We start from the raw sequence: 14,328 nt of genomic DNA on the forward strand, positions 1-14,328 counted from the left end.
GGCGGATTTTCTTTTTTTTTTTTTTTTCAGAATTCGGTAAAGAATATACAAACAAGTCATGTAAAACCCCCTTCCATACAGACAGCTCGAAATACCAGGAGCCAGAGAAATCTGTTTCACTATAACTCCAAAACAATGAAGGTCAAATATGAGAATTTACAGTAGCAAAAATCACCAGACACTGGCAAGCGCACTGAGGCTTCTGGCTCAAGTTTCAGAATGTGGCTTCCTGAAAACTCCTTAAAAATAAGTTGCAAAACAGAGTTCTAGTTTCAAAATACCATCATCACTTTACTCATTTTAACAGGCAATACAAACAGAAGGTAACGACACATTTAAAACAAATTACAAGGTAAAGATACGAAAAGTTGAACACCATTTGACATAGTCACAAGAGATTATTTACTATTCCCTAGACAGCTTTCCAAAAATACTTTGACACATATCTTTAATTTCGTCGTTGTCCGTATATTCTGCTGCTAAAATAGCGTTACCAACGGCAACAGTTTCCTTCACAGTGGATGCTTTGACCCATATTCTTCCATTCATTCCAACAGCTATCTCGTGTGGTATACTGGTCCCTAGGATACGCAGCAATGGACAGTTTTTGCGGAGTATTTTCCGTATAAGATTTAAACTACAGCTGAATACGAATCCACCTTCTGGTACAGGGCCAAGCTTGCCCTTCTTTCCATGGGAATCAACACAAACCAGTTCTGGTTCCATATCCTTACTTGGCAATATCAATTTGGCAAATACGATGTCTCCAACTTTAACATTTGGTCGGTTCTTCTTCGTCGCCCCCTCGAAGGCAAGATAGGACAGAGAAGCTTGTTCGCTGGCACCGATGTCAACTTTGAATATGTCACCAGACTTATTAGTTATTGTTCCGACAACTGTTTCTCCCTTGGCTGGTATGTAGCGTTTCTGATGATAACCATCGACAAAATATGTGTTGGCACCTTTTTGCCTGATTATTCCACACCGTGACACAATCACTTTATCAGTTTCTAACCTAAGCCCTGGTCCTATTACAGATTGAGTTTTACCCGGCGGAGATGGGAGACCTGCAAAATTGTCACCTGGAATAACAACGTCACCCACTGAAACATCCATGGTCCATGTAAGCTATAGTCTCGACTAAACCACGCTGTCATATACACAACAGGGAATTGAAATGTGCTTTAACTTGCTGCGAGCGTTAAAACTATTTAATCTGAAGGTTTCATGGAATAGTATATGTTGCACAGATAATATAATTGTTGCCTGTCTACCTACTTCTAAACATTAACTGCTAACTGCTTTCACCAAACATCGCAGTTCGCACCACAAAACGCTAGTTCCAAAGTTCGTAAACAAAAACTTAATCAAAACAAAAGACTGTCGCATACAGTGTGCTACCAACCTCCACTCTCACATTGTGCTAGGAAATGTGGTGGACTTTTAATCTAGGAGGAAAACAAAACAGTTCTGTATTAAAACATCTAATAGATCATTAGCGAGAATCTAAAGATTTTCTAGAAGTCCCTGAAAATCGCTCGCCGTCTCTATTATTTTCCGTAGACTATGATGATACATTTTTACCTGAACCATTAATTTACTGAGAAAGACACTCAAAGAATAATTTCCATCTCGTTAAAGTGCAAGAAACAATAAAGAGCAGAAACTTAGTTTTCAACTTACTATACACAATATCCCTGGTTAAATTGTAAACATTCAAAACCCAAGTGTTTTAAAAAAATACATAATATCCTTGAATTGCCTTTGTTATGACAGAGTGGGACTCGAATTTGACTGGTAGGGTTGTGGTGCCTGGCTCCTGGTCGTAGAACATGACACTTGGGAGGAGGGTAAATTTCACGAATGTGATAGCCTTGATTTATTTATCTGTCACGCGTTGTATAGTGAAACTTTAAACCTACTGTGTAAAATAATATGTCGGTGCGCAGATGCTGAGACGTAAATATTTTGACAAATACCCTTGAATAAAGGTTTGGTGAGTGTGCGTTTGCGTTCTTCTTGTGTATTTTATCGTTACATCATAACTACGTACAAAAAGTTTTTAATTATCAGTCTGTATGTGTACTATCTCACAACAGTGTGGTCCCTAGTATCATGTTAACTGTAGATATAATCTAGCGGGGAAGACCAAATCTCGTGACAGATTAGTGAAATGGCGTATAAAACAGTAATTAGTATGTTGTACGCTATAATTGACACATAAATGGAACGAAATATAAGAGCGGTATGAAATCGCTGATAAATTTCACTTCAGTGTCCCATTTGACATATGACAACCTATTTGAGATATTTGTTGGACCAATCTTATCTCTATGCGAGCTCCGAATGTGCACAAGCTTTAGAAATATGTTAATTACCTCTGACAACACTATCGTTCTTATCCAAAACCATGTATTCAAAAGTCTTGCTGGTTGTTATTCAGTAAGCTGTAGTTGTGTAAGTAGTTTCATTAATCTCTGAATTACTTTAGAGAATACCAAGAAGAGTGAAGTGGATTAGTAATTTTCACCTTTATGGCTATTAACACGCTTGAATAAAGGTATCACTTTTGATATTTTTAATCTATTGGGAAACACACCCTCAGTGAATGATAAATTAACGTGAGCCAAGGGCTCTGCAATTTGTGAAGTAGAACGGATTATAAGTGACACTGGAACATCATCTACACCAGCTGACATTTTGCATTTGAGGCTTTTAAACACCTCTACTACTTAATGTTCATTGCTAGGAGCTAACCTAATGCTATATGCTAGTGCACAAAATGTAAGTTTATCTTGATTGATGAGATTTAAGCAAAGTTTTTAGGAAGCATTTATAAAGTAATCATTTATGTAATTTGGTAGGTATTTCTTGCCAGTATTGATCTCATCAGCCTGCTTAATTATTTACAATATCCCACAGAAATTTTGATTTTTTGCCCAGCTTCTTATTATGTTACCATTTCTGAGCAGCTTTGCCCTTGCAATTACCTGTTCATATATTTTCCTATAGGTCTTTTTGTATTGTTGTTGTGGTTGTTGAAGTCATATTGAACAGATCAGAATAACATCAGATGTACTAAAAAGAAATATATTTAAACATTCTTAAATTCCAAGTTCGGTTGTTTGATCTACTATTGAACAAAAATTACTTTTTTTTGGATGTTTAGAAGTTTTTGTACAGAATGAAAACAGTGCTTTCTGAGGAATGCCTTTTTTCCCTTAAAAACCGACTGGAGCAATATTTATTTCTTCTGCTGTGGTATTTAATGTGATGCTGCAGTAGATACTTTTCTGGTAGGGTGATAATCTAGACACTGTGTGGTGGAAAAAAGAAAAATCTCAAATTAATTCTCCCCCCCCCCTCCCCACTTTCCACTCCACATTTGCAATTTGTGTGGAATTACCGTGAAAGTCTTGACATAGTTTTCTTTTGTTAACTGAAAACATGTTATGTTCTGTGCAGATAGTAAGAACATTGCAACAAGTAGATTTTGTAGTGTTCAGCACATAGAGATATGTGTTTGTGAACTAATACTACAGTTACCATGTAGTTGGAACTGTATATAGATACTCACTGGGAAATCTTGAACTGTTCAAGACTTTTGGATTCCTTATTCTGACAGCAGCAAGCAGTTAAGTCTGTGGTGGTTTCATTGCAGATTTTCTAAAGGATTCTTATAAGAAAAAAAATGATCTGGTAACCTTATTTAGATACCGTAATTCGATCCCAGTAATTAACATTGCAAGACTGGTGGGTGAAGACAATAGGAGTCTAATTGATTTTTTTTTTTTTTTTTTTTAAATCTCAAAGCAAGAAAATAACTGTATATCTAGTAACGAGTGCTCTGTCTGGTATGACAGTTAGAACAAACTAGATAGTGCCTTACTGTACTGATTCTCCTTCTTAAGAACGCTTAAGATGATCTGGAATGGAAAAAATAGATGTCCTGCAGTCGTTTCACTGTACAAAAACTGCTAAAAATTGTTAAGGAAAGGTAATAAAAGATAGAGGACATGCAGGTAATGTCAGGAATCTGTGATTCTGACAACAGATTTATGGCAATATTGAATATAGTGAAATGAGACAGGATGACCAGACTCAGAACAGGATAACATCACTATTAAGAAAGTGCTGTAAATGATCATCACAGATAGCAGATATGTTTGATAATAGTTTCTTAAATGGGCTAGCAAATATATAGACAAACAGTTACAGAGAAAAGTCAAGAGTGTATGTTGGAAAAGCAGCTCTCTTAAAATCCAATCAAATGAATGTATCACCAATTTCTGCTTCTAAAATTAAAAAAATTATATACTGTTTGAAAAATAAAAACGCATCTGCATTTGATTGTGTTACCAATAGAGTACTAAAGATTTTCCCTCATATAAAACATCCTGTCTTATCTGAAACATGTAATGCATCACCAACTCAATGCATTTTTTTTCCAGGGATACTGAAGTATCCTGTTGTTAAATCTCTCAGTATTGCAACCAAATCTTTTGATCACTAATTCAGTGATATAAAATGTCTCACAGACAGCAAAGTAAAATTTGATAATACACTGAAAAAGGTTCTCCTTGACAACTCCTTCTATTCTATAAAAGAATTTGTTATAATAATGTGTAAAAGGTGGTGGGTAGGAATTAGAAACTCCTTTATGTGTATCATTATTTTTTTTAAAAAAGGAACTACTTTTAAATGATCAGCATGTAGGCATTTGTGATGCAAATATAAAATGATTCATTCCATGTCATTATGATTTATTGTTCAAATGATCCATGGAACAGGAAACTAACTAGTATCATCAACAAGTTGAACAGAATTGTTGGGGTTCATATGTTAAACAAAGTCATCCATAAAAATAGTCTTTTCATGCTACCTCCGAAATTTGTGTCACAGTGAATAACTCCAGGCACATTGTATCTTATCTTCCACATATTTATGTGGATGAAGCTCCATTTATTGGTGTCCTTAATAAAGGTGTCCTGTTATCATGTTGGTAATGAGCACAGCTATCACAAATGTGAACTGTGTATGCAAATTGAGAAAAATGCAGTCATTTGGCAGGCTTTGTCACTGTGCCAGCATAAACCATAATAAAAAAACTTTGGTTTCACATTTCAAATAAAACTACATACGATGTGTCAGCATCTCTGGAAATCTACAGGCTATTGACCAGACATCGACAGATGGCTGTAGGAGCTGTGAACTGTGAGTTGCAGGACAGTCTTCTCCTTTTCTGTTCCTATCCTCATTGAGAATAAGAACTTGCAAAATTACCAGCACTCTAAAGAAGTTAAGAAGAAAAAGAAGAAATCCCAGTAGAAGGCTATGCTGGTGACACCAGAGGTGCCAGGTGTCCCCACAGGCTTAGTTTGCTGAAGCTGTTCTATCCCCTCTGGTTGCAGATGGTAACCTGTGCTCTTGGCCCCTATACATATAACTAGGATGAACTTTACCCGACAACTCAATGAAACTGCAGTGAATATTACGGTTACATGCCAAAACTGCGGCAACAAATGTCATCCTGTTCTGCAGTCTGTGTTTGCTCTCCAAGAAACAAATTTCACTGACGACCCATTTCCAACTCTTCCAGGTTACTGCACCATCTGTTGGAACTGAACTAGCATCAGGAGCGGTCAGTATATTAGTTCGCACAGAGGTCATCACTGAGTGGATTCCCCTCCATACAACGTTGGAAGCAATAGCAGTGAGAGTCCATCAGTCACCATTTGCAGCACCTATTTACCTGCAGACAGGGAAATTAAGTACCTCAATCTGACAACTGCTTTTTCTCCCTCTGTTTGCTACTTGGGTATTTAAACATACAAATGCCTCCCTGTGGGGAAGTACCATGTCATCTTGTAGGGCTGTCTGGTTGACAACTTGTTCCGATACTCATCTGTCTCTTCTCAAAGACAGTACACGCTTTTAGTGCCACCCACGGCACGTTTTGCCTTTGTATCTTATGATCTCTTTCACCAATCTCATAGTTTCCCTACAGTGGTTGTTGCTATGCAATGATAATTGTGATATGACCACTTTTTTTTTGTGATCTGTCACTCCTTATGACCACCTGAAGGACAAATTTCCACATTGGGCTCCCCAAAGCACTAACCTCATCTGCATCCCCTTTGTCAGGTTGTATGGATGAGGTTGTTTAACACATTTCTGCTATGATCACGTGCAGTGCTGGACACTCTGTCTCCTTTTCTACGGTTGGTACAATAGTGGAACAAAGACAATGCAACAGCTATTTGGGACTATCGAAGGGCCCTGTAACATCTCCAGTTGTGCCTTCACAGACCACACTAACATTTTTATTTGGCTCTGTGCAAAGACACACATGAAATTAAACAGAGTAAGAAGGAATGCTGATAGGGATACCTCTCCTCCTTCTGAATGTATACCTCTTCATTTCTGCTGTGGAGCGAGCTCCACAGTGTACTGGGCCACTAAGATAAATTGTTCTTGGTCCCCTCATTTATTGTATTTCTTGGTGGTGGTGGTGGTCTTCAGTCCTGAGACTGATTTGATGCAGCTCTCCATGCTAATCTATCCTGTGCAAGCTCCTTCATCTCCCAGTACCTACTGCAATCTACATCCTTCTGAATCTGCTTAGTGTATTCATCTCTTGGTCTCCCTCTACGATTTTTACCCTCCACGCTGCCCTCCAATGCAAAATTTGTGATCCCTTGATGCCTCAGGACATGTCCTACCAACTGATCCCTTCTTCTAGTCAAGTTGTGCCACAACTTCTCTTCTCTCCTTCTCTCCTCTTCATTAGTTACACGATCTACCCACCTAATCTTCAACATTCTTCTGTAGCACCACATTTCGAAAGCTTCTATTCTCTTCATGTCCTAACTATTTATTGTCCATGTTTCACTTCCATACATGGCTACCCTCCATACAAATACTTTCAGAAACGACTTCCTGACACTTAAATCTATACTCGATGTTAACAAATTTCTTTTCTTCAGAAACGCTTTCCTTGCCATTGCCAGTCTACATTTTATATCCTCTCTACTTCGACCATCATCAGTTACTTCGCTCCCCAAATAGCAAAACTCCTTTACTACTTTAAGTGTCTCATTTCCTAATCTAATTCCCTCAGCATCACCCGACTTAATTAGACTACATTCCATTATCCTCGTTTTGCTTTTGTTGATGTTCATCTTATATCCTCCTTTCAAGACACTGTCCATTCCGTTCAACTGCTCTTCCAAGTCCTTTGCCCTGTCTCTGACAGAATTACAATGTCATCGGCGAACCTCAAAGTTTTTATTTCTTCTCCCTGGATTTTAATACCTACTCCAAATTTTTCTTTTGTTTCCTTTACTGCTTGCTCAATATACAGATTGAATAACATCGGGGAGAGGCTACAACCCTGTCTCACTACCTTCCCAACCACTGCTTCCCTTTCATGCCCCTCGACTTTTATAACTGCCATCAGGTTCCTATACAAATTGTAAATAGCCTTTCGCTCCCTGTATTTTACCCCTGCCACCTTTAGAATTTGAAAGAGAGTATTCCAATCAACATTGTCAAAAGCTTTCTCTAAGTCTACAAATGCTAGAAACGTAGGTTTGCCTTTCCCTAATCTTCCTGTATATCTACCAGTGCTTAATGCTGTTGGCCTAGTTGTTGTGTCTTTGAACAGTAATCAAAACATCCTTAGTCTGGGTTTTGGACCTAGCCAGTGCTTAATGGTCAGAAATGGTGGCCAAAAACTACAGGCACAAGAAGACACCCTCATTCTGCCAACGGCCTTTTCAAAAAGGGTGGAGGACTGGACAGTGGTCCAAGGCACTCTTTCCCTGGGATGGGAAAGGCAGAAGAATCAGCAATGATGAACAGTATGGGGCTGTAGAAAGCAATGGAAACCACTGCATTAAAGAGACACAAGGTGTATCCATAGGACATGTGGCCTGCAATTGAAAAAATTGTCATGATACCCAGAATCTTTTGCCAGTGGAGAGATAAAAACCACCCATTCAGATCTCCAGGAGGGGAGTATCAAACAGAAAGTGACCATGAGAAATAAATAACCAATGAAATGCTAACATTCTAAGAGTTGGTGCATCAAATGTCAGAAGTTTGAATGTGTTAGGAAAACTAGAAAAAGGGAAATGCTAAGGCTGAATCTAGATACAAAGGGGTCAGTAAAGTGAAGTTGAAAGAAGATAACGATTTCTGGTCACATTAACGTAGGATAATATCAAAAGCAGCAGACGATGGCATAACAGGAGTAGGATTCGTAATGAATAGGAAGGTAGGGGAAAGAGGAAGTTATTGTGAGCACTTCAGTGATAAGGTTGTTGCCACCAGAATCAACAGCAAACCAATGCCAGCAACACCAATAGCAGTAGTTCAGGAATATACGCCAATTTTACAAGCAGATGAAGGAGATATTAAGAAAGTACAGACTGCGACAGTGAGTTGGGCAGTTTGGCAACATTGCTTGTGTTGGTTTTGCGGGAGTGAGGAAAACAATGCTATCACCACCTGGTAGGAAACTGTAAAACATTGTTAGTTACAATGGAGCAGTGGACCAAAACACAATGTCTTCATGCTGTAAAGATATTTTATAAAAACAGCAACAGTTACCTGATTGCTCAATGTGAATTTTGAAGAGTTCAAGGTTCTTCGTAATAGGTCATCAAGACCTGGTTGAACAGTAAATGAGAGAGGTGGGAGAAGTGGTAGTGGAAAAACAATGTGTATGTCTGAGAATTAGTGACAGTGAGGGAGGCTATTGAACAGAGTACTTGCTACTCTGTGTGTCCTCATCTTCTGGCACTCAGGCTTTCAAACTGCAGCATTCAGTGGATCTTACAGAAAGACCTTCATTTCCATGTCTACAGGATTCAAATTGTTCGTGCACTACAGGAGCAGGATTATGGAAACAGACTTCAATTTTGCCAGACATTTCTGCAGTGGAGAAATGGAAAACAAAACCGTGTTAACATCCTGATAAGTGAAGCAGCCCATTTCCATTTGTCAGGATATGTTAACAAGTAAAGTTTCCATTACTGGTCTAACACAGACCTGCAAGAAATCCATGAGAAACCCTCCACAGCTTGAAAGTTACTGTGTGGTGTGCGACATCATCTTTTGCAATTATTGGCATGTACTACTCTGAAGATGAGAGGGAAAGGACTGTATCTTTGACACAGGAACACTGTGTTCACATTTTGAAGGACTTCTTAAGAAGTGCAATTGCTCATCTGACTGTGAATAAACACATGTTCTTGTGTGGAGCTACCAATCACACCACATGAAATTCTATCTAAGAAATCTGTTTCCCTGTCATGTTATCTCCATACATGGCTAGGCAGATCCCCTGACCTTTCGGTTTGTGATATATCTCTCTCTCTCTCTCTCTCTCTCTCTCTCTCTCTCTTATATATATATATATATATATATATATATATATATATATATATATATAAAACAAAGATGATATCAATATAATAGAAGGAAACATTCCACGTGGGAAAAATTATATATAAAAACAAAGATGATGTGACTTACCAAATGAAAGTACTGGCAGGTCGACAGACACACAAACATACACACAAAATTCAAGCTTTTGCAACAAACTGTTACCTCATCAGGAAAGAAGGAAGGAGAGGGAAAGACGAAAGGATGTGGGTTTTAAGGGAGAGGGTAAGGAGTCATTCCAATCCCGGGAGCGGAAAGACTTACCTTAGGGGGAAAAAAGGACGGGTATACACTCGCGCACACGCACACGCACACGCACACACACATATACAGACACAAGCAGACATATTTAAATCTCTCTCTGAGGCTACTTTAAATCACAAGTGTTTAGTTCGGAAGCACCACAAACAATTCAGGTGTTGAAATGTGGAACTTAGTAGAAATCCCATAAATTCCTGTGGAAATGTTCAACAGTAATGGACAATGTCAGCAGAAGACTTGCTGAGTGCATATGGAGGGATGGAGTGCATCTAAAAGATGTTATTTTTGGAAAATAGGCTTTTTTAGTTTTTTTTTTTTTTTCAGTTTGAAAAATAAATGATTTTATGTTTACTGTGTGTTCTTATGTATTTCAAGTAAATAATGCTAATCAGTCACTCCTGATAACATTTAAAATCATCAGATTTGTTGCTGCACCCTGCATATGAAGATTTTGAACAGGTAATTCAGTATGTAAAGGGAGATGGAAAATCCAGTCATCGTTGACACTGGAATGTTGTTGTTGGGGATAGGAGTAGGACAAAAGGCTACAGGAGAATATGAGCTTGGTAGCTGGAATAAGAAAGGATAAAGACTAATTGAATTCTGCAATAAATTTGAGATGGTAATAGCGAATATTCTGATAAAGAATCACAAGAGGAGCAGCTACATGGGAATATTCCAGCTGGAATACATTATAGTCAGGCAGATTCCAAAAGCAAATATTGGATTTTAAGGCATACAGAGCAGATGCAGACTCAGAGAAAAATATAGAATCAGATCACAATTTAATAATTAAGAACAGTAGACTGAAGTTTAAGAGAATCATATGGAAGAACCAGTGTGGTATAAAGTAAAAGACTGAAGCACTGAGGAATATTTGATTGAAGTTCACTAAAGATGTGGCTTCTGAGATAAGGAATACCTCAACTGGCAGTTCAGTTAGAGAGGAGAGGACTTCTCTACAAAGTTGCAACATTACCTGACATTAATGCTGCTGAGTTGGTCTTCTAAACAGCATCCTATACAAGCAAGCCAGTTGTGTCTTTACCTGTGGTTACTCTTGCTTTAGGTACTAGCTGTGTATGACTGTTTAAGGGGGGTAGGGCATCAAACGGGCCGACTTGGAGCAGGAGAGGCACCACAGGACATTTTAATTTCCACTGTCTATACTTTTACAAGTAAATTCATAAAACTTTGTCAGCGTGACCAGGGAGGATTCAGGATTCACACTTGTAGCAGTGGAAGTTCAAAAACATAGCAAAATAATTCTTTTTACATGTGAAATTTCTTCATTTTTTTCACTTACTATTGGCTGCATTTGTTGCTATAGGTACACTTTCCTTCATAAGTAAGAGAGACTGTTCGATGAATTTTGCACAGCATACAAACCTACTTACAGGTGTCTGAAACTCTAGAATCTATTTAATTTATGAAAAAATGAATGAGCTGTTACATTTTAAACTTTGTTTAGAAAAAAATCAAATTTTATATTTAATTATCTCAATTTTTACCACAGTTTTTAATAGATTTGGAAAATTCTAGAGTTTCATACACCTGTCAGTATGGTTTGTATGCTGTGCAAAATTTGTCAAAGAATCTCTCTTACTTGTGAAGAAAAATGTACCTATAGCAACAAATGCAGCAGCCAACAGTAAGTGAAAAAATGAACTTTCATATCTAAAAAAAAATTTATTTTGTTTTGTTTTTGCACTTCCACTGCTATGAGTGCGAATCCTGAATCCTTCCTGGTCATGCTGACAATGTTTTATGAATTTATCTGTAAAAGTATAGACAGTAGAAAATAAAATGTTCTGTGGTGCCTCTCCTGCTCAAAGTCGCCCCGTTTGATGTCCTACCCCCCTTAAAAATAGCTCAATGTAATCATAGGGTTGAGCCACACACGTCTGCTTTCATGCCTCGTGGGTAATTCACTGCAGATAATAACCGTAGCCATGATCCTGCAGTCAAATAGTCTATGCATTGGCTAGAATTGCAAGTAAACAAAATACACATAAATACAAAATAAAAGTTAGCTGAATAATTTAATAATCAAGAATCTGTTCTAATGTCTGCAATTGATGTAGACAATAGAGAATTATGTTCAAGAATGTTTATTCAAGAAAGGACATCTCACATAAACAGGAAGTGGTGCTATGATATTCAGTTAGAAAACAGACGGAGGGGGGGGGGGGGGGGGGGGAAGGGGAGAGTTATCAAATGCAGTAAAGTTACGTTGAGAATGTTAGAAGAATGGTAGAAAAATTTACAAACTAAATAATCAAGGGCACTGAAGACTAAACCCATTTTGTGCTTACAGTACATGAAATATTCACCAGCTCACTGCAGTTCAGAGTTCAACAAGAGTATTCACAAATTGGGCCTACCACACATGATACAAAGAATAGTAACTCATACTCTGTCCTCAGTTCCATAATAGAAATGGAAAAAGTTAGACCTGCTCTCAGGCAAATTCAGATCTCTCATAAGTTAGGGTACTGTGAAAAGTTAATCATATACCGGCTGTTCACCTCCCAGAACCAGTCACCTACATGACTGTTTCATATGCCTTACTATAGGCAGGTCTTGAAAAGTCCCAGTCTTCACTTAATTCCTGTCGCATACTGCTACTGTCTGCTTTTCCATTGGCTGAAGGCTGTGCTCACAAAAAATATATCATTCTTAAGCTATACAGACATGGACTAAACTAACAAGTTACGACGACACGTAGGGTGATTAAAAAAATCTTACAAATTGACAGACCACATTGGGGATACAGCAAGGATCAGTAATTGCATAAGAACGGGGGCCACAAACACTCCGAAAGGACACTATGGTGACAAGAGGGCATTGCTAGACAACACGAGTGGAGTGCACAGACACCATTGCCATTCATGCTGTGGAAGCATTTGGGCTAACATGGCTGACTACACATACAACAAAATAGCTGAGAAGCATTTGATTTATGGCTGGCCAACTGCAGTGGACAAGAACCCGTGAGATTGTGTCATGCAAAATATCCTGATAGAAAGGTGCCATGTCACACTTTATTTGCCACCCTGTAATGCTCATTCCATGTGCATAAGCTGGGTGCTGGTCGCCAAAGAAAAAATATGGGCAGTTGTGGTGTAAGGCTCTAAAGGGTGCAGATTATGCTGCAACAAGCACAGGAGGTGTATCCTGCGCCACTGATGTCCTTCAACCCTCCACCTAGCATGTTGTACACAATGAAGGACTGCATCCATTTCATTTCCAATGTGTCAGGCATTGCAACTGAGGGATTACAACAAGCACATGGGATTTGCGTGATTGTGTTGAACGAATCTGTGACAGACTGAAGCATCACAGTGTGTCTCCTCTTCACAGATACGGCTGCATTCTCACTGAAGGATGTGATAAACATTCACAACCTGCATACATGGGTGAATGAGTACCCACATGCCTATATGTATGCACGCCTCACAACGCAAATTTACCCTTAACGTATGGGCTGGCATCGTCGGAGACTGTTTAATTGGGCTTTATGTTCTCCCACACCGACTTGATGGTTGCGTGTATCTCTTATTTCTGTAGGAGAGTCTGCCAGACCTGCAGAATGATGTTCCCATGCCTATTTGTTGTTGCATTTGATTTCATCATGATGGAACCCCTGTGCATTTCAGCAGACATGTGAGGGAACATCTGCAGGCAATCTTTACGAGCTGCTGGATTGGTTGTGGTGAGCCAGTAGCATCACCACCATGATCACCCGATCCATCTCCAAACGAGTAAATGTGGGGGAATCAGAAGGGTCTTGTGTATGAAACATCTATTACATTGCTGGAGGACCTAGTGGGCAGGATTCAATGCAGTGTTGATGTCAGGTGTGTCTCCATGCATCTGTAAGCAACTACTGTAGCAGACAGCGATTTGTAGCATGTGACTAAATAAATGCAACGCCATTTAGTAGCCCTAAATGGTCTTTGAGCCAGCCCCCGGGACTTGCTTGGCTACTAGTCCTTGTTCTCGTAACTTGTTAGTTTAGTCCATGTCTGTATAGCTTAAGAATGATGTATTTTTTGTGAGTACAGCCTTCAGCCAATGGAGAAGCAGACAGTAGCAGTATGTGACAGGAATTAAGTGAAGACTGGGACTTTTCAAGACCTGCCTATGGTAAGGCATATGAAACAGTCATGTAGGTGACTGGTACTGGGCGGTGCACAGCCAGTATAAGATTAACTTTTCACAGTACTCTAACTCACGAGAGATCTGAATTTGCCTGAGAGCAGGTCTAACTTTTTCCATTTCTATTATGGAACTGAGGACAGAGTATGAGTTACTATTCTTTGTATCATGTGTGGTAGGCCTAATTTGTGAATACTCTTGTTGAACTCTGAACTGCAGTGAGCTGGTGAATATTTCATGTACTGTAAGTACAAAATGGGTTTAGTTTTCAGTGCCCTTGATTATTTAGTTTGGAAATTTTTCTACCATTCTTCTAACATTCTCAACGTAACTTTACTGCATTTGATAACTTCCCCCCCCCCACCCCCCTCGCCCCCGTCTGTTTTCTAACTGAATATCATAGCACCACTTCCTGTTTATGTGAGATGTCCTTTCTTGAATAAACATTCTTGAACA

At 38.8% G+C, this 14,328-nt stretch overlaps 2 protein-coding genes across 4 annotated transcripts in view; one reads left to right on the plus strand and one right to left on the minus strand.

Annotated features, from left to right (window-relative positions):
- Positions 1-264: 264 nt before the first annotated feature.
- On the minus strand, positions 265-1,367 carry LOC126459669 (exosome complex component RRP40). Its single transcript, XM_050095877.1, has one exon. It carries the CDS (start codon positions 1,114-1,116, stop codon positions 406-408), a length of 711 nt encoding a protein of 236 aa, XP_049951834.1. The 5' UTR covers positions 1,117-1,367; the 3' UTR covers positions 265-405.
- A 421-nt stretch (positions 1,368-1,788) lies between these two features.
- Positions 1,789-14,328, plus strand: part of LOC126418610 (sorting nexin-29) — a 197,460-nt gene continuing 184,920 nt past the window's right edge. For 2 of the 3 annotated variants that reach the window (XM_050085448.1, XM_050085465.1), the window contains exon 1: positions 1,790-1,996. The gene's annotated coding sequence lies outside the window, so the exon portion shown is untranslated. Of the gene's footprint in view, positions 1,997-14,328 lie in introns of all 3 variants that reach the window. The other variant, XM_050085457.1, reaches the window with a different exon arrangement.

Source organism: Schistocerca serialis, chromosome 1, assembly GCF_023864345.2.
Source record: "Schistocerca serialis cubense isolate TAMUIC-IGC-003099 chromosome 1, iqSchSeri2.2, whole genome shotgun sequence".
Taxonomy (NCBI): Eukaryota; Metazoa; Arthropoda; class Insecta; order Orthoptera; family Acrididae; genus Schistocerca; species Schistocerca serialis.

What these genes read in the sequence shown, in the direction of transcription:
- LOC126459669 (XM_050095877.1), bottom strand. Translation starts at nt 1,116, where the DNA reads ATGGATGTTTCAGTGGGTGACGTTGTTATTCCAGGTGACAATTTTGCA.